The 21,989-nt window shown below is 42.2% G+C and overlaps 1 protein-coding gene across 1 annotated transcript; it reads right to left on the reverse strand.

Annotated features, from left to right (window-relative positions):
• Window positions 1-15,154: 15,154 nt before the first annotated feature.
• hint1 (histidine triad nucleotide binding protein 1) lies at window positions 15,155-21,292 on the reverse strand. Its single transcript, XM_072714784.1, has 3 exons — window positions 21,132-21,292; window positions 19,722-19,826; window positions 15,155-15,508 (listed from the first exon to the last, which is right to left on the reverse strand). Exons 1-3 carry the CDS (start codon window positions 21,240-21,242, stop codon window positions 15,344-15,346), a joined length of 381 nt encoding a protein of 126 aa, XP_072570885.1. The 5' UTR covers window positions 21,243-21,292; the 3' UTR covers window positions 15,155-15,343.
• Between the last annotated feature and the right edge of the window lie 697 nt (window positions 21,293-21,989).

Raw genomic sequence — 21,989 nt, forward strand, 5'->3', positions numbered from 1 at the left:
TTTTATGCTTAAAACTGATTCCTAGAATGAGCTTTGAAAATGATTAATCGACCTTAAACTTAATTACTCCTTCAGACACGCCAAGAAAACGAGCACTTATAGGTCGGAAGCGATTTCCCCTTTTTAATTTTGCGTCCATGGGGCACTGACTGGCATGGGTATCTGTACGAACTACTGCCATTTATTGAAGAAACTGCATAGAAGCAGCACCGACGCAACAAGTACATATTTATACGCCAAAATAAATTGAAAAAGATACATAATAAAAAACGCTGCACATACACCTCGGTTCAGGTTACCAGGCTGGAAACAGACCATAATGCACAAATGTATGTATGACCGCAGTCAGCTGACTCTCCCACCTGAGGGAGCGTGTGGTCCTGCTCATATTTTATTCTCTCCATGTCATTTTTATAGACTGGAAGCCAAGTATATAAATAGTATCAGGGCATGAATATTTATCTTCAGGACCAACGGGTTCATCTTCTGAAAGATCTTGACATTGGCAATATTTTAAAATTCGGTTCTAGACACTGTGCGGCACGTCTGCTCTAAGTAGCGAGTAAGACCGAGCGACTGTGTACTGAGAATACAGCGAGCCAAGCAGTTTCTGCCTGCGGAAATTAATTAAAGGAAAACATAATCCCAGTTATACCAGCAAATCCCATAGCCGTTGCTTTCACCTTTAGTGATTAAAAATGTGAATCTGCCATATTCGTTTATTATACCTTTAATCCATTAAAAAAATCCCACTTAGCTGTGGTGTGGGACATTATCCCCGCTAAAAGGACGGGCTAATAAAATCTTCGGGTATGTCAGTGGTGCAGGGATTGCATTACTTTTGAGTCTTAAGCACTCAGGAGGAAACTCCGCAAGCACCTGGTGTTATTTGTTAAATTGGAAAGGTTATAGCCTACATTACCAGTGGTATGGGGGTGGTCTTCTTTCTGGGAATTGTTTCTCCCGAGTGGTGGTGCCTCTTTAAATCAAGCTGATTATTTTAATGGTAGATTAGCTGTTGAGGTCTGTTGTTGTAATGCGATTACTTTTACAACGCTGCTGTTAAGTTTTACTGTTTCATACTACTGCAATTTAAAGAGCCATCAGTCAACTTCGGCACATGTACCTGTGCAAAGCTGCATACCTTTTGACAGGAAACCGTTGCAGAGTATTAAAATATCAATAAAACATACAGAATATATACTTTATTATTACTTTTATTTAGATTTGGCATTTAGAGAAACATTATCCCCGTTTGTTTGCCTTTGAAAGTTGATAGAATTCTTTTATAGAACATTCTTATAATTTGAATCTCAATAAAATGTTGCATTACAAGGGGAAATCTGTAGACTTATACTAAGTTAATTTTAATTACCATAAATGCCACATGATGGTAGTTTCATTGCAAGTGCTTTAAACAACCAACTGGAACTCTTTCCCATAACTTTCAACCTCTAAAACACACGGAAGGTCCTTGTTTAGAGGTTTGCTGCACTCTGGACAGCAGGGATGAGAAGGCAAAGAAACAGGGACAAGGTTTCTCTAAATGTCAAACCCCCCTCCAGAAAAGTAATAATAACACCAAACTGCAGAAAGCCAACAACACGCACAAATGGTCCCTACAGGCGGCAGGGATCAGGCTCCTCTAGTCCTTATTGATTTCTATACTCTCCACATGTAGATACGATTGCCGTCTTTATTGAGCAATAAAGGCGACTTCCATGTATCAGGATAATTATGTTATTACAGAGAGTCATGTCCAGCTCATGATCCTCCCTCCAATCTATGGTCCTATGAAGGAGATTAGATGCTAGAAAAGAGTCATCATTGTGCAAAAATCCCTGCCATAGTAAAGATAAAGACAGCTATTTGTCAGCCACCCCATTTAAATTTAAATTTATGTTGTTCCCCCATCTTACTAGACATTTATAAAGACTGATACCTGTGTGCCTCTTCTACCGTTTCAAAACTTATGTCCACGTCCTCCTTACTGGGAGTGGGCTACACTGCCCCCTGCCTGCCACTTCACACCCACCGTGTTTCAGGTTTGGTCAAGACTAGAGGATCTTGGTCAACACTACACGGCTCAGTAAAGTACAGCTCAATTAATTAAGCCTTTGCAGATAGAATACACTTTGCTGCTTTTAACTCCTATGTGCAACACTCACAAATTCCATAACCAGCGTTAAAACAATTTTGCCACTGCATTTGCTTAGCTACTGAATTGATTGGAAAAGTTGTCAAAAAATCTCTTCGCTCCTCAACACTGTGAAGCAAACTAAATCTTTTCTTTTAAACCACTAAAAGACACATTTAATTTTGGACATAAGCAGCCGGAACTGAGTAGGTGGTTATCCTGCTAACAACTGACACTGACACAGCAAGGAACTGTGACTTTTTCGAAAAGGTTCCACAGAGATTGTGGGGGTGTGACTTATTATTAAGGCACATCACCTCCCCGAATCTGACCCTTGGTGCCGAGCTGCCAAACACTCTCTCTTTCTGAGTCCATTGTATTAAACTTACGTTGAGCACTTCATTCTAGTGGCCAGTGTCCCAATTTGCAGGGCATTTTAAGAATGTGAGCTCATCTTTATCCTGACACTCTGGATCCACATACAGATGCTGCTTTGCCCCGATAACGTTTAGAGGGACTCTTAATGTTTGATTAATGTAAAAGCTGCCACCAAGGGGCATAGCTGGAAAAACTGGGCCCCCTTACAAAATGTCATATTAGGCCCCCAGTTTTGCGATGGGGGGGTCCCCTCAATAGTGTTACGGATTTAGTCACAGATTTCATTATAATTTGGGGTCCCTATAAAGTGTTGGGACCCATGAATCTGTCAGGTGATCCATGGCCCTGGGGTGCCTTTTTCATCCACCTATTATTAACCAAAAAAGGCACAGTGTGACCTCATCTTACCTAGTTTTAATAAGTGAAACGTGATGGCTATTTGAATATCCATGTGTGTCTCCGGAGCAGTGCAGTAACCCCAGGTGAACACCGGGTGGACACGTGAGGCCTAAGCGCATGCACACACACACACACACACACACACACACATTCAGATCAGCAGCCCACGAGCCAGCAGCACCAGCACGACCTGCTGAGCCCCCCCACTCTGCGGGGAGCCAATTTGTTTCTGGATAATATGTATTGACACCCAGGTACGGTGGAATTGTTCAGTGCGAAAATACATGTCTATTTAAAACTGCATGGATTACAGTAAAGGAACAAAATGTGCAGCAAGCTGCATTCTGATAAATATTTCAAACAACCGATACAACAATCTTTCAGCCAAATGGTACATTTCCTAATACTCTAAACCACAGATCTTAAAACATGATTCTTTCAAGCCCCCACATACAGGAATACGTGACCTTAATATTGTAAGACATTTTTCATCGCAGCTTCAAGAAAAAGAAAGCAAACCTTATTGATACGTAAGCCTCTATGAAAAAGGTTTTCAAAAGGTTTTACTGCTTTAGTTCAAAAACAAACTTTAATGATAGCAAGGTATGTCAGAGTTTCAGTAATGTTTCACTTCTGGTGACTGTACATTATATGCAACACCCAAGGTCTTGAAAATCAATTACTGAGGTAGAATTAATTGTTTCTACACACATACAGTGAAATGAGATCAGCTCCAAGACAGGGAGTATCTTAGAGCGCAAGCTCACATGAATTTGATGTGGGTTTCCCACAGCGAATTTATGGCCTGTAAACATTTTGGTCCTCTGGACACCAAAAACATGATTCCATCCTATTATTCCTGTCAGACTATTTCCGTACATAGTGTGACAGTATTACATCTGACATTCTATCTGTCCATTCTGTGACCTCTCAATTACACCTTATTCGGCATTACTTTATCTTCAAATTCTATTACTTTTCTTATAGCAAGACTTGAATGAATTTCTCTCAGAGCATTTTATGACCATTAGTATGGCACATTATTGTCAAGGTATACATGCCATTGTACTCCAGTACTTCGAATCCGGGTTATTATGGAAACTATTTTAACAACAAAGGCTGAAAAAATAAAGGTAGCTACCAATAGATGTGTGGCCAATTTTAAAATTTTAATTTAGTACTATAGATGGCCGAGCGAATTTCATTTCCCATTTCTCCTGGGATTTTATTCATTAACTTTGTATTTAATACTTTTGATCTATGACTTCAAAGGCACTAAATAGAACATTATGAGCACTTTTATCTTGACTGAGATTTTGTGAATCAAGAGTACGTTATGTAGCCAAGTAATGTGACATTCATAAAATAAATCACCTGCTTTAACAGACTGAAACCTGGTGATAAAACTGCAGAGTTTACTTTCAGTTAACACCTTTGTAAACACTTGACACAAATGTGTGCTGTTCAGTAAGGTTCCGGAATGATAGCTAAATGTCTTGCCAGCACTTGACGCTAACGCGGTTAGCTTGCTTTGCTCCTTTCCTTCACTTGCGCCTCTCCCCTGTAAATTTCAATTTTGGGATGTCAAGAGACATAAAAAATGCATTCGCAAGACTTACAGAAATAGTTGATGTCTACAGACAAAGAACCATCTCCGGATTTACTGGCAAAAGTGTCATTCCCAGATAAATTGATCTGTGCATAAGCAAGCAGTGTTTTCCTGGCTTGGGAGTGTGTTCATAATCTGTATTCATAATGAACACGGCACACATTAATAAAGTATATATAATTATGCTGAGATTCTTGAGTATTGCTAAGTTCTTTTGATAAAGTATGGATCCTCCTGAAATATTTGCAAATTAAGTGTATATAAATTTGAAGAGGTATGACTGAGATCTTAGTCTTCTATAACTTTTTTTAAGCATCTAAATCGCTATCCATTACTCTAGACATGGTGTCCCATGGTGTCCCATTCCTTGATGAAAAGAGTAAATGGTGTCTGGAACAGAATTGGTGCATTTCAGGAGCACAGCAGTCATGAGATGAAATGTCAAATGATTGGACTGACAAGGAAATATAAAAATATAATAAGAGCTAATTCTAGTCCATCGGTGTCACCCCTTATGCATTAAAATATTATAGTTGAGTAGAAATAATTATACAGAACACAAGTGTGTAAGTGTTAAATAAGTAACAAAATGTCATATTTCTCATTTGTGTGTGTGTGTATGTGTCTATTATAAAAGATTTAAAAAAAACACACATTAGCTAAATATATAATTTCTGCACTATGGAAAACAACTAATATTCTAAAATTATTTCTTGTATGTTTGGGCAGTTCTAGTTTTATTGACATTCATCACCTTGACTAATGTTTTTATGATCCTCTGTTTAATTCTGTTCATGTCTTGAAATCTGAAACATAAAAATATATTTGGACAAATGTAAGATTGAACTTAACAACCTATGTGACCATTTCAGAGATGTAGCTGGAATCAGATCAATTTGGAAAAAAAAAAAAAAACTCCATGCTTCTTAATGAAAATAGTCTTGTATTTGCTATTTATGGTTCAGTGGATGAAGGGTTATAATACATAAATGTAGAAGCTCATATCCTTCCAAAAATAAAACGTGGGTTTTGGTAGGTAAGGTGATTATCCTCACACGGTTCTCCAATTGTTATGGAAAACGTGTCCTACGCCGGCCAAAAATCTCACCCTTTCAAGCAATTGAATGGCTTCCGGAGGTAACTTCCGTGGCATTTGAGTCCAGCAAGTCCATCAATTTACAGTATGGCAGAAAACCATGGGCTGTTTGTTAGGAAAGACAGGATAAGTGCCTTCCTGAGTGGAAATTTGGCACCGCCAGCAACGGCCATTCATTCCCATTTATTTGTAAGTAAAACGAAAAGGGGGCGACCGGATCGGAAGTGGAATATCAATTCACCTTTAATTTAATCAAAAACCGAAGGCCCTCCAACATGAAATTAATTCACGTGGCAGCTTTATGAAAGCTTCACGGAGTCGATGGGAAATAATTGGTCACAGCAAGTATTTGGTAGCTTTCTAAGTGACGGCGCTGGGGTTTCCCAGAGATATCAATGGCTGGGGGTATTAACCACAGTGCGAGGCTAATGCAGACACTGATTGGTTATTACGGTCCTCCACCTGGTCTGATATGTGACCGTCGCACAGATGACGTTCCACTCTTCCTGATTAAGAGGATGCAGGACACTGTGGAGGACTTCACCAGAAAAAACAGGGTTCTTAATACTGTGTTAATTACAAAGCAGATTTTATTGTCCTCCTTATGTGTAGGCAGCGTATGGGCTTTTAATTATTCTGGCAGCCCCTAGTGAGGGCACAGGTAAAGCCTGCATTTGCGAGGAGCCCAGGGGTAACTGGGGTTGAGAGGAGTCTTGACTTGTGACCCAGAGTTGCCAGAGTAACATCTGTCACTTCTTAAGTCCTTAACCTGATTTGACTCCATAAGTATGAAGAGTGTGTGGGCTAAGCTTCTGTGTCTGTGACCAGAAGGTTGCTGGTTTGAGCCTGGGCTTGGCCCCTAACGCCCAGCTCCCTGGGTGGCTACCATTCACAGCCAGCTTGCTCTCACCTACAGAGATCCCCATGGGAATCAATAAAAAGAGTGTATGTGTGTATATATATGCATGCACACACACACAGCAAGATAAGGGAGGTGGAAATTCCCCATGGGGACTGATAAAAGTGTGTAATTATATACAATGCTCAAAAAAAATAAAGGGACAGAGTATAGCATCAAGTCAGTTAAACTTCTGGGATATTGACGTGGTCAGTTAAGTAGCAGAGGGGGTTGTTAATCAGTTTTAGCTGCTTTGGTGTTAATGAAATTAACAACAGGTGCACTAGAGGGGCAACAATGAGACGACCCCCAAAACAGGAGTGGTTTAACAGGTGGAGGCCACTGACATTTTCCCCTCCTCATCTTTTCTGTTTTTTCACTAGTATTGCATTTGGCTGTCAGTGTCACTACTGGTAGCATGAAGCGATACCTGGACCCTACAGAGGTTGCACAGGTAGTCCGACTCCTCCAGGATGGCGCATATTGATGTGTCATTGCCAAAAGTTTTGCTGTGTCTCCCAGCACAGTCGCAAGGGCATGGAGGAGATTCCAGGAGACAGGCAGTTACTCTAGGAGAGCTGGACAGGGCCATAGAAGGTCCTTAACCCATCAGCAGGACCGGTATCTGCTCACTTGTGCAAGGAGGAACAGGATGAGCACTGCCAGAGCCCTACAAAATGACCTCCAGCAGGCCACTGGTGTGCATGTCTCTGACCAAAGGATCAGAATCAGACTTCATGAGGTTGCCTGAGGGCCCGTTGTCCTCTAGTGGGCCCTGTGCTCATTGCTTGTCACCGTGGAGCTTGATTGGCATTTGCCATAGAATACCAGAATTGGCAGGTCCGTCACTGGCACTCTGTGCTTTTCACAGATGAGAGCAGGTTCACCCTGAGCACATGTGACAGACGTGAAAGGGTCTGGAGAAGCTGTGGAGAACATTAAGCTGCCTGAAACATTGTTCAGCATGACCGTTTGGTGGCCTGGGGAGGCGTACCCATGGAGGGGCACACGGACCACTACAGGCTGGACAACAGCACCTTGACTGCCATTAGGTATTGGAATGAAATCCTTGGACCCATTGTCAGACCCTTTGCTGGTGCAGTGGGTCCTGGGTTCCTCCTGGTGCATGACAATGCCAGGCCTCATGTAGCAAGAATATGCAGGCAGTTCCTGGAGGATAAAGAGATCCCCCAGGACACTATCCATCGTCTCAGTAGGAGGATGCCCTGACGTTGTCAGACATGCATACAAGCACATGGGGGCCATACAAGCTACTGAGCACGATTTTGAGTTGCTGTAATTAAATTTCGGCAAAATATACTAGCCTGCCGCATCATTTTTTCACTTTGATTTTCGGGGTGTCTTTGAATTCAACCCTCTGTAGGTTGATAATTTTCATTTCCATCTTTTCATTGGTAACACATTACTCAGTCCATATCAGTACAGATATCCAGCATGATTGTTTCCCATTGAGATCTGATGTGTTTTCAAAGTGTTCATTTAATTTTTTTGAGCTCTGTGTGTATGTGTGTGTGTCTATATATATATATATATATATATATATATATATATATATATATATAGAGAGAGAGAGAGAGAGAGAGAGAGAGAGAGAGAGAGAGGGGGGGGGGGAGAGAGAGAGAGAGAGAAATAGACAGAGGCACATTAACTTAGTCAGGGGTCAGAGGCCCCTGGGCTGGGGGCCCCTATTTAGTGCTGGCAGTTTGCTGGGCAATTGTCCATCTTGACCTTGCAAGGACCTGCCCAGGTAAAAGGCCATTTTGTAGACAGAAATCAGACAGAGAAATAGACAATGTTAAACAATATGATGAAAGCCTTTAGTTGAAAATGAATGTCATGTTATTTATCAAGTTATTTAATTGTTGCAAACAAAGGCGGCTCAGAGTGTTTACACCATTCCACACAGCGGTGGTGTCTATGGGATTGTCCAGTTGAGTGTACGCAATTAAGCTAATTGTTGTCTCGCTGTGGAGGAGACTCTCAGGGCTAGTGCTTTGCAGAGAGCGGTGCTGCGAAAGGGTCGTCTTACTGCAGCCAGGCAGGAATGAAGCTGTAATGAGTTTTCCGACAGCAGGAATGAAAACATGCAAGGTGGGCTGGCCGGCAGGATTTATGCACCCCGAGAACCGTCCCAGGGTGCCTGTGAGACCATGCAGGAATGATGAAGTGATACAGGCCTTTCTGAAAACATTTAGGTCGTCTCAAACGCCTTCAATCCAGCAATGCTACACTTCTCCCTGGGGTACATTTTTATTAACAAAAATGACATCTGAAATACACCCAGTTTCTATTCCATTTATACTTATTAGTACCACAGCATCGGGTTCACAGATCGGCTACATAATTCAATTCCCACTCTGCTTGTACTGGGAACAAGTCAAGCATTCAAATGAGACAGTTGTTACAAACAAATCAACTCTTATCATCATGATCCAATCCCCAAATGAGGTCTGGTATCAAAGAAAATAGGCTTTGTAAAACAAAAATAACTTATTTTACAAGGGAAGAACTCAAAACAACATGGCATGTTCAGTAATGGTTGATTTACATTTTCTGACATTCTACATTTCTTTCCTGTGTGTGAATTATAATGTACAATTTTTCATTGTTTTGCTACACTTTACATTGTTATCTAGTACTGGATGTGGTTGAATGAACGTGTATTCCTATGCACTTGTTGAATACTGAAAATCTGTTATTTTCCTCTGTCGAGAGCTGTTGATATTGCTGATGAAAGAGTACGCAAAGGGGAAAAAAAACCACAGGTGAATTTGGAAGTGAGGTGACATCATCACTCGTACGTGTGCCCAGGATAGGGCTGAGAGGAGGTGACAGAGCATGGCAGTGGTTATAAATAGTGCAGCTGCTTCTGAGACTAAAGCCCTGTCATCTGCCGGCTGAAAGCACCTCCACGGCACAGCACGTAATTGGCGTGGCTTCTGCGCGGACGATCGAGCACTGTCCCGCGGCCCCTGATCCCCGACGCCTTTTCATTTACACACCCGCGGACCACTCGGTGAAGCCTGAACCGCTCCCTCTGCAAGCTTACGGGGGAAAAAAATTAGAATGTGTCGTAAAAATGATGGGAAGATGATTTAAAACAAGGAATGCTAAGGGCTTGGGAAGATCACAGCAAACGACACGCACCAACCCAGAATTCGCCTGTGCGGCACGAAAATGACTTGTCACGTTACCTGAAAACGTGGCGTATACACAAATGGTATGAGTTGTTTTTTATATAACATATGCGATGTTAAAGAGCTGCTGCGGTCGCTGAGATTATCACGTGAAGCCAAAATAGGCCTACCAAGATGCCGAATGACTGACAAATGCTGCATCACTGATAAAAAAAAACTATTATTTCACTTAAATATGATTCAATGTATTTTTTAAGATATGGAATACGTAATGTCGGCTATTGTAAGCAGAGGAGGAGAGATATAGGCCTATTGCACATAGAACATAAGGTGTCTGGAAGCAGCAAGTATTTTCAGTTAAGCTATTTAGTTAATGATTGACAAAGGCATTCATTTGTGAAATGTGGGTCAAGTAGCTCGCTTTGGGTTCTGAGGTTTGAAATAGCACCCCAGTGGTAACAAATCCAGAGTTGGAGGTGCTGTCAAATTGCATCCATTGACTAAGATCTTAAATGCAGCTTAAGTTTGGCAATTCTAATGACCTTCCAATCGCTTACCCAGTACATGGACACATAAACCAGACATACAACCAACTAATTTAAGACCCATAATGGAATATTAACAATCTGATTTAAAATGAATGATCTGGTCCAGTAATGAAAGTACCTCCAAGTGAATCATTGGTTTCCAGCGTAATATTTTTCCATTGTATATCCATGTAACAATATGTAAGAGAAGCCACCACAAGAGATGACAGTTTATGGAAAGATCAACATTTAAAGCACACTGATCCTGATTATAAAGGGTGTAGCTAATATTCTGTGCCTGTACCGGAAGGTCAGCGGTTCGAATCCCACGGCTGACTGGGTAATCATATCAATGTCAGGCCTTTGAACAAGGATTAAGAAGTGAACCCTCTGATGCTCCAGGGGCACAAGAAAAATGGCTGATTCTGCACTCTGACCCCCAACTTCAGGAGCCGTAAGGCAAAAACCGAAGGGTTCCTGTGAGCTCACACTCATAAAAATGGCAAATGAAAGATCATTATTACCCTTATACTGTTTGCCTCACCTCGTCATGTCTGAAAGTACAAGAGCTGGAAATTCAAAGGAAGCAGAAGTTGACAAGGAAATACTCGCTGTAAATAATACCTGCAGCCTCAGTGACGGAGCTGTAAAAGTCACTCTCTAAATCACTCAGGGAAAGGCTTCTCTCACTATGGAGGCATAATGCTTAGACTGACATATACTGTAAAGGAGCCCCTTAATAATAAGTCAAATACACTAGGGTATGAATGCACAGTTAACTGGTTAATCAGTTTCGTTACATGTCACATGACCAGCCCTTACACTGAGCACGCTCACTGGGAGCCATGATTGTGACATGGGCAGGTTTCTGCTGTGTACATCAGAGGAGGTTGTTTGACCTTTTTGGTTTGTCTACTGAGGTTCTTAAAAAGACCAGCATGAGTCACATGGTGGGACGAAGGGGCAGGCTTCAGCGACAGACCCTTCAGGAACCGTACTGCTCCCGAGTCAAAAGCGAGTCCGGAAATTTCCACAAACAGAGTGCCGACTTCACAACACGCTGCTGACCCTGGGGGCCAAAGGGCAGCTCTGCTGGCCGAGGCAGGAGTCAGTAAATTTACTGTATCTGTTCAAACAGTTCTGCCCAAACCCCAGGGCTGATAAACCCCAGAGAAACAGGGTGTGGATTTACATCTTTTACCTCCCTTTTTAACCCTGTTACTGAACCTCACTTCTAATCTTAAAGAGCCAGTCCAGTCCAAGGCACTGTGTGTATGTGAGTGTGTGTGGGTTATGTATACATTACAGTGCAGGCACCAAATGTCCCCACATTGTGATAAAAACCTGTCATTTTGGTGCTGTGGGGAGCGTTTTTTCCGGTACTAATAAGGGGAAACTCCATTTTAAAATCTGTGGCTACACCAAAATAATCAATCAATCAATAAATAAATAAAAACTAGAAATGTCCAAAGTCTTGAAGTTTGCTTGGTTATTTTACGGTTTGGGCTGGGTTAGGGGTTAAGGTCTTTCTCATAGAAATTAATGGACGGCCCCCACAGAGATATGAATACAAACATATGAGAGACCTTCTACTTCCACACACACTGTATGTGTTCCAAACCCACTTTGTGTACTCATGACATCAGTTTGCGTGAGCGCACAATGACGATTCATTTCAAGCTTTTGTGTGATGCCCGAAAACATATGAAAAGCATTTGGACAATAACAGCAATCCCTGCGATCAAATTCTCTTCCCTTTAGAAGACTTTCTACTTTGTCGACTAGCAAAGGTTGTAGAAGATACCTTCCAGGAAGAGAGAATAAAAGGAGTCATATTGCTTTACACAGAAATAAGGGTGTGGTGTCTCTCCAGCTGTTTACCTTTTAGATCTCTCTGCACGTTCATACTGTTTTCCTAAGACAGACCCACAGGTTCTCCATGGTCCTTTAGGTAAACACCCTATTCTCTCACACCTCAATGATGGCTACATTCCCTTTCATCCTCAGCTCCAGGCGGTTTGAAAGGGGCAGATTAAAACCACTCCCATTGTACAGCACCCATTATAATACTAATGTGAGTTTAACCATTAGCGACAGCCGGATCTTTATACATTTCGCGGTACATGGATGCATGTTTTCCTCATGTGACAGGGCACGTTTTTGTAGATGTGCTGCAGGGTGCATTGCCCCCCCCGCATCACTCACACGAGGCCTCATCAAAAAGCAGCGTGTGTTAGCCAGTCTTTCGCCGCTAGAGACCATCGCGCTATCCGATGCCAACAGAGTGCCTTTTCTCCGCTTCTTGTCACCCCTGCGGCAACACAATCGATGGCGGAAGTACAGCTGGCTGAAACCAGTAAGATTAAGTCCCAGGACGGCATGGGGTTTGTGCCCAGCGGGTGCTGCCAGAGCGGGTGCAACACAAGCCGTCCTTCTCAGCATAAAATCTGCCCAGCGCTGGTTTGGGTGTTTTGCTGATACTGATCTTTTAAAAGTACAACTGAACTGCCAAACGCCTATAAAGAGCATCTACAACCTGATACAGATATGAAGAAAACCATTTTATTCCCATCAGTGAGAAACGTATTATGTGGCTTTTATTGGAATTGCTGTTTAAAGTGAATTACTGCGCACTGGACCAGCTGTCTAAAACAGAGTATAAAGAGGTTTTTTATGTCTTTATGGGGAATATGTCTGCTTAGCAATGTTATCCAATTTTAACATATTTCACTGGGTGAAGGGTGCAGGATGAATAGCAAAGCCAAACAACAGTAATGCATCAACCTCCACCTGCGTTGGAGGATGCTAGAGATGCATCTTTGTTTGAGATCTCATGAGCATATGAGAGCGAGATGAAATACCATGGAGTTCTGGGAAATCTGCACAGCCCACTCAACGCATGTTGAGGCAGAGCATGCCGAGGCCACCTGCCCACCCACGTATTCTCCCTGTGTCATGATGAAGGCACGGGCACCTCATGCCAGTTTCACCCACTTACAGTCGACTCCGCCGTAGGCTTCAGCTTACGGCTCTCCTACTCCTGCTTCCAGCTTGGTCACCTTAAACGCCCAAGTTGGCTGGAAGAGAACCAAGAAGATCCAGGCACTAAATTTCAAGCAAAGCTGCAGCTTGACTTCACTTAATAGACTGAGGCAACGGTGCCACGGTCAACCCTACAAGGAAGCAGTCAAAGCACATGAATCATTCTGATCCTTTCCATTCAATTCCGGGCTCATCACCAAACATATTATGCTAAGCAGTAGGTCTAGGGACCTCATTCTACAAAGTACCCCTGAAAGAAGTCGCACTAAGTTGGGGCGGTGTGGGGATCAGTGGGTTAGGATGCCATACCTGTGATCGGATGGTTTCTAGTTCGAATCCCAGAGTCAGTGGAGTGATTCCACCCCTGACTAAGGTCCTTTATGCCCAGGGACAGCGTAAGCCAACTTATTTAAAAATATCCATCACTTTGGATAAAAGCAGCGGCTAAGTAACTAAAAAATGTAGGTCATCTCCGACATGGCTTGAAGTATTTAACAACCAGTCCAAAGCCTCAGACATCATTACACAGCTGGCTGAACTTAGCAGAGAAACTCTTCTCCTGCTTAGTTCCCTATGGCGAAGAAGACCAAGAGCTTCTGGTACGGGGAACAGCCGAGTCTTCTTCAAGGATCTCTGACTGACCTTGCCGGCTTACTGGAGGACTGCTGTGCACGTCAGGTCTTCTCCACAATACAGGGAAGAGAGGTATTTTTATATTCAGCTCAAGTTAAAGTAGGAACAAAGGAAGGGGGGACAGGAGAATTTCCACCAAAGTGTTTTCATGGCTTTGCGGGAGTCTACAAAGTCTCCGTCATCCATCTTTGGGGGGGGGATCACAGGACTGCCCCCCGGCTGCAAACTGTCATTTCCTGCCAGGATATCCCTCTCCTTACTGCTCACTTGCAATTCAAAATGATGTCTTCACCATGAGAAAATGTGGCCTGGGGATGAACAGTAGGTGGTAGACAACTTCAGCCTGCCTCCAGGAGCCTCAGCCAAGCGCAGGCACATGGCCACTGCCAAGACTAGGAGTTTCACAACCTCAGGTCCCAGTCAGATCCAGCCAACATCTGACACATTGAAAGGTATGCCACCCAGTTACACATCTGGCACCAGCAGGTGGCACTGTGCACAGGGTGCTAGGTGCACCTACCGTGACAGCGAGAGCCACCCTTAGTGCTAATTCCCTTCTCCTCCGCACCGCGTTGCCACGTGTGTGAAAACAAAGGGGCAATGAAACTAGCAAGCCTTTCATTAACACGCAATGACCCTCAGTACATCCATCCAAAGAACGTCTCGTTTTATGTTTTTATTATTTGAATTTCTTCTTGAGCTCATAAATCTAATGCACAGTCCCATGACTGATTCAATATCAGCCTGGTATTACTCATGGAATAATCGTGTCCTTCACTGAACCATTTTTCCCTCCTTCCACTGAGCTCATTAGCAATTTTCTAGACAATCAGGACTAATATAGGATACTTCAATCCTATAACAAAACTTCTGTTTAGTCAGATTTTTTTTGCACTCGTTCGCATTTAAATGGAAGCCAACCCAGGCAGTCATAGACCCAACACGTGTCTGTGGCGGGTGCAGAGACGGCACAACTACGCTCACAATCATTTGACACGGCCTCACAAGAAGTAGTTACCACCATGTCCTCCAGCCTTGCATTTAATCTCTTGCATTGTACAACGAAACAAGAGACTTTCAACTTTCCAGTGGAAGACAATAGCTACTGAATGGTATAATTAAAACTGAAGCAACGCAGTGATTCTCTTCTGGGCTCTGTGATAATCATTTCCCCCTCTTAGCAATTGTAATTACAGGTTAAAAAGTGAATGTGACGATTTGGATGCTATACGATGCCCACCATTTAAATCCCCCCCCCCCAAAACATCTGCAGCTGCTTGAGTGATAAGACGTAATTTATTACTCCCAGAGCAACAGAGTAACACACGTGTGACGGATTGACAGCTAATATGACAATGGCTTTGGGCTGTTTTTATTTGCTCCATTAATATTCACTGTTGTGTCAGTTAACAGATGCAGTGGATGGTGGGGGGGGGGGGGGTTGAGCCGGCAGCAGGACGGGCCGGCTAGCCTGGGGGCCAGCCCATCTGACGACCCCCCATGATGTGGATGTGGATGTGGTAGACCGTCTGGCCCCCATGGGGCCCCTCGTTCACCACCAGCCGGTAACCCTCGCTGAGGCCCTGCTTTTCGGCACAGTCTTTGGCCACGATCATCAGATGGCCCAGGAGCTGGAAGAGGAGAAAGGGGGATTCAGACGGAGCAGCAGAGAGGAAAACCAGGGGGACAGAGCAACCCGAAACACAGAGGACATACATCACTAACACGTTAAATCGGGTAACATGATCGATGTGCTTAAAACCACAGAATGACTGGAAAATTATAAACATGTTCATTATCCACCGGTCTCCAGGTTTGGGAAAAGCTTTCTAAAAGGCTCCTTTTGTTATTCAAATGAGCGGAAATGCAAGAACACCAATCATGCATATCAGTCACAGAGACAAAGAAATTAATGAATAATAATAATGATAATAAAAATAACAACAACCGGTCAGAATGATGCACTTGCGTTTATCGCTCCCCAAATTCCCGATTTCCGTTTATAGTGGCAAACAGCACAGCCTGGTGGTGTCGACAGAGCACTCAAGAGCTAAACACAAACGAAAACAATTCCTTTTTTAATCTAAGAATAATACTAAAATAAGGAAAGTCCTCTCGGGTCATCATTCATCCCCTGGACAGTTTCATTTGCATTTTATCTGCTTCACAGTCTGCGTGCAGATGGTATCTTAAGCTGATTACACTGAAAGTCTATCACATACTAACAAGTCAGTGTTTGCCGGCTGGATGATCTCCGGCGCGTCACTCTGCAGTCCCACACAGGGTCCGGTCAGGCTGCCATTTAATGGTGACCCCACAATGCAGGACGGCTACAAAACCCCGACAAGTCTCCCTAAAGTGCTGATGGTGTCAGATATCCTGGGTGCTAAATTCCTCATTTTTCTAAAAGCCCCACACTTCAAAAAAAAAAAAAATTCACCACCAGAGTTTTGTCACTACGGTGAAAATGTTTTAGTAGTCCAAAAAGGCACTCTGGGGATTCCAGTGTCCTTAGCGATGTAAAAAACTGACAAATTACCCCCCCCCCCCTATTCCTGCTGCTGTTTTGGGTTCCATGCTTTAGTTCCATCACCACCTCGAATTAAGAAATAGCACTGAAGATGTGCAGATTAGACTCCCTGCTCTGAGACGACGTTCAGAGTTAAGAGCTAATGAGCATCTATTTAAATTATCTTAATTATCCAGTTACTGACCTGCAACACGCAATAGACTTTACAGGTAAATAATACCGATACCATTCAGACGACGTCCTTGGCTGAACTGTGGACATTGTCGATACTGCTGAGCAAGTGAAGATAAACTGAAATCACCAAAAATGTGCCCAACAAACACAAAATTCCCAGTGCAGATAACAGGACTGACAGGGAAGGATTCAACTTTCAATGAATAATAAGTAGGGCTGTAACTGTATGCATATTCATCATTTACTGTTTTGTCATTTTCAGTTTGGCACACACAACGAAATGAATGGATACATTTATTGACACGAGCGGAACAAGTTGACAAGTGTTCAACAAGGAAAACATGTTAACTGTAGCTGTGAGTTGGTTACGGCTAATGTTAGTTACAGTCGGCATTATCAACAGTTTGGGAACGTTTCGGTTTCCCAGTAAATTACACCAGCACTGGACAGAGAGCAGTTGATAAGCTCAAGTCAGCTCTGTCATACCGAACTCGGATATGTTGCTGGAAACACATCCAGCGTGCAAAGTCATTTGAGACCCAATCATCCGAGTGTGTGTACTACCGGAGTAAGTAGAATCCTCTGCAGGTTTAGCTTCCCGGCTGCATTTCAGGTGCTTTTGCCGGGAAACTCAGACTGGCCTAAAAAAAATAAGCGTCTGGTTGTGTTATTCAAGCGCACTGACAGCCTTTGGTTTACAATGGTTCCTAGTTGTGTTCGCAGTTTTAATAATAAATAAATACTTTCAAAACAAATTCTGTTTTGCCTGCTGTATTGAAATTACACTAGACCGTGAATCCAAAACCGAGGTTTCTACTAAACCGTGAATTTTGTGTACTGCTACACCCCTATTAATAAGTGAAGGTGGTTTAAACCGCTGTGTTTGGAACAGAACTCCCAGCAGAGCCCCTTCATTACAGCTTCAGTGTCTGAAGTTTTTCGCTGCTAAACCCTGACATCACCACACAACACTGTTTAAACACGCAACTTAGAACCATCACAAGAGCTGCAACCTGTCTCACAGTTCACTGGGAGTCAGAATTTAATAGTACATATTTTTTTTATTCTGAGAATAAAAAAGGACAAAAAAAACCCTCCCAATCCACTGCATGAAGCTGCCACAGACTATGCTTCGCAAACATTTCTGTTCAAAATATTTAGTTGCTGGTAAGCAGGTAGATTTCTATCTTTCTTTGGTTGTCCTGGCAACGCAGCTCTGCCAATGATATCAGACGACGCTCGTCCTTTACCACCTTATCAGCATGAGTGAATAAAACAGCAGAGATGTGCTACGCTGTGCAGATACGCTGTGGTTCCCCTCCAGAATGGACCAAATGTGAGGAGGCGGGACAACGTAACACGATCCGTTTCACTCGTTACTCTTCACAAACATTACGGCCAAACTGAAGGGGTCAATTCATGAAACAGCTTAACAGCAAAAATGCACTGCGTGTTACGCATTTCAAATTATACAGGTATCAACAGATGTCGTACTACTTTGGGTGACCTCCAATGCATACCATATTCAACAAGGGACTTCAGAGGAGTGCAACTAATTAGCACAAACACTAGTAAATACACTTAATAGACACAGAGATACAATTAAGCAAGCTAATTAACCAGCCTCATTTTTGGATAAATTTTACTTTAGACAGCAGCTATTAAAAACAAGTTTATATGTTTTAACATACAGGCTCACATGATTATCTGAAGAAAAAATTGTCATTAAGACCAAAGAGTTAAGATTATTCACACATAATGTGACATGTGACAGAACTTGAATGATGAGTAACTGTAGGATGGCTGCTGGGAATGACGCTGAGTAAACGCCTGACTCACGATGGCCTGATAGCATAGGATGTTATCTTACCACCTCTACAGTCCCCAAATCATACCTGGACTATTAGTGCACCAACATCACAGTCATGTGAAGCAGGATAAATGCACCATAAACATACACACTTAAAAAAAAATAATTTAATGCAAAAACAATTGCTTAAAATCACTAATTTCTCGTTGCTCCTCTGCTTTCAAATATTCAAATATTTACCATGTGAATAATGAATATGTATTCGACTACCAGCAATATTCAGTGCACCGAATATTCGAGTGTATCCTAACGGCTCTACTTTCAAATAAACCAAGTCATATTTCTATAGTAAAAGAAAAGACAAACTAACTTTGCAGTTACTAGCAATGTCAGATAATCAAACTGATTCAAGATCAAAAATTTTCATCTCCTGAAATAGAAACAGATTCTGCCCCCATAGAGCTTATGACACTTAGATATTTCATGTATTTGCCTAGTAGTCAACTTGCACACGTTGGTATTGTTTCACCCACAAATTGAGTCCACGCTGTTTACTCTGCTCACCCACAGAAGTGTAGTTTAGTTTACCTATTAGTTTGTCACTGTGCAATCACCCAGTGCATCATGGGATAGACCCTGGCTACAGGAAACATGACTAGACAAGCAAACAGAAAGGGAGGCTGAAACTCATATGCTGATAGCTAGTGGCAATCATTGCAGGTGTAGGGTTTGTAAGGGCTTAATTATTCATTTGCATTTAAATGATGATGTTTGACAGTTTGCATTACCTTGCAGTACATTATAGAGTGATAAAGGCAGAAAATCAAAAAACGCTCTTCAGCACATCATAAACATCCAGGACCCTACAAACTCACAGCAGTCACGGAAGACTGGAGCTGACAAATGTGAGAGGGGAGCAGTGGATGCACCCAGGCCTCATGCACTGGTGAACTATTCATGTCACAATCAAGGCCAATCAAATATCTCCTGACTCATCTCCACCTCTGCAGCTCAGCAGAATGTGTCAAGGTCGGTTCTGATTGCATCTGCACTTCAGGCGAGACGTGGAGCAGCATTCCGCAGGAGCTTAACTAGTCCCGCAATGAGTCAAACACAATGAGTCACCCCATTCTATGTGTAGATTCCATACACGATGCAGGGGCAGGATTCAAACCTGCAACCCTGGAGGTAAGAGGGGGTCGGAGCTACCCACTATCCCACTGTACTGTCCACATTATCATTCTTACTATTCCTATTCTCCTGATGATTATTATTATTAGTAGTATTGCTAATAATTCTCATAGAGATTCCTACTTCTCGGTATACTTACCGCAGCATCCTCAGCTTCCGCCTTGGAAAGGTGTGAGATGGGTTTTTTTGGGACGACCAGAAAATGAACGGGAGCCTGAGGGGCGATATCGTGGAAGGCTATGCACTGAAACAAGGGAGAGAAGTCAGAAAAGCAATAATCAGTGTAATGAATGGTTCAGTTTCAATTTTGATTGGCCTTTGAGTTATTTCTTTTAAGACTTCAGTTAAATTAAAAAAGGACACTGCAAACACCGTTTCCCTATTCCTTTAGCTTAACTAGTCACTGCTAGTGCCAGAATGTTCACTGCATCAATAAGTCAAAATGAAGAATTGCATGTCATCTTATGACAGGCCACCACTTTAGGGATATTAATGTCTCCCAGATCCATAGAAACTGTGCAGAATAATTCAATACTAGTTTTTCATTAAAATCAAACAGTTTCACCAGGATATAGTCTATTCCTATTTTTTCATAAAGAACTAAATCTAGCAGTAATTTTTAAATGATGGCTTGTATGCGGCAGGCCAAATAAGTAGCGAACTCTCTGGCGCCATCATGCGGCACAAAGGGGTGCGGTGACGCCTCGTCATAATTTTCATTCGCGTTTCAATGGGGCCAAAGCAATGCTTGGTGGACTTGTAAGGTCAATACTGAAACGGTGCAGTAAGTGCTACAGAAAGCACTTAACAGAAAAACCACAGCATGAGGGGGTAACATCAGTTCTAACCGATATGGCATCAAAATAGAAAAAACCGTCTGAGGCAAAGTGAAATTTCCTTGCAAGTCGGCGCCCCCTCAGAATTTGGCGCCCTAGACGGCCGCCTACGTCGTCTATATAATTGACCGGCTCTGGAATTTGGATATCTACCCACACAATCCACAAATTATCAGCATAACATATGAGATGATTTTGTGCAGTGCCTCAGTCTCATTTGCATTTCCTTAACTGGTTAGGGTTAATGTGCAGGGACTGATCGTGCAACTGCTACTTGCTTTCGTTTCGTCGCAGGAAAGTTCAGGTTTCGTTATCAATAAGACTTAGGCCTATCGAATAAATATTTATTTCTGCCTGCGGTAATTTTCTATGTATCACGCTGAAAACGAAAAAACCCACATGTCATACGACGGACAACAAGCGGAACATAGGCATATCCAAGGCCTTCACATGGTATTATAAAAAATAGTATACGAAAAAGCATTTCTATGCAGTTACTGCACGTTCCTATAAAACTATTACTTGCGGGAAAATACAGACCGTTTGGAAACCCGGAATTTTATCCTTTCAATAAATTCATCAAGGATATATACGATTATATTCTGATAAACCAGCAACCGAAACTGTTAACGAGGCGCTGTGCTAACTATGAGCACAATAAAATAGTCCACTGTGTGCTGACCAGCTAGCATGAGTATACCATAAATGCACACCTGATCATCCTCATAGAATACATTTGCAGAAATCTCTTTACGGATGATTTTCCCGAAAATCGTGTCTCCTCCCGGCTTGGCGGTCTGCGCCTTAGCAATTTCGTCAGCCATGGCGGCTGGAGCAACCGGATGACTAGAGCGCTGAATATAGAAATATAAAACCATATCCCCCAAATGTGACTGTGATCTCCTATTGGTTGAGACGTTTGAGATCTTAGTTTATTGGTTGACGATCAGGTCAATCAATATTCGTATCTATGGGCGACCCAATCAGCGTCTCCGAAGTTCCACTTTTCATTCGGTGGCACATATAATGTAACTAAATATTCGTTCGCTGCGGCAGCTTTTTTTATTGATTACGTGATCAAGCATTCTACAGCGATTTTCATTATCATCAGCATGAGTTTAAAAATAACCAATTTGCTGACATTATTTTATGTAATGTAATATTACTCGTATACGTGTTATCTAGACATATACACTGCAGAATATCTACCAAGGCAGATGCATTAATTGCATATTAAAAATACAATATAAAATATTAAATAAATGTAGAATATACTTAACTTTCCCTAAAATGTGTTTGCATGGCCCTATGGCATACACTAATGTGTGTCGTAGAAGGGTATACTATAGTACAGTAGTTAGTATCAAGAGAATGTTGGTAGCAAGATGAAGTCCGGAGTAATGAATCCCATTTAAACAAGCTGATAAGAGAACTAATGATTCTCGAATATTAAATTATAAGCTACTGACAATGAGTAAAATAAATCAATAACAATATAATTATATACTATATTGTGATGTAGTAGCAGTCGTATTCGGATCTGCCCAAAGTATGACTGATTGCAGTTTTTA

Source organism: Paramormyrops kingsleyae, chromosome 7 (genome assembly GCF_048594095.1).
Source record: "Paramormyrops kingsleyae isolate MSU_618 chromosome 7, PKINGS_0.4, whole genome shotgun sequence".
Lineage (NCBI taxonomy): Eukaryota > Metazoa > Chordata > Actinopteri > Osteoglossiformes > Mormyridae > Paramormyrops > Paramormyrops kingsleyae.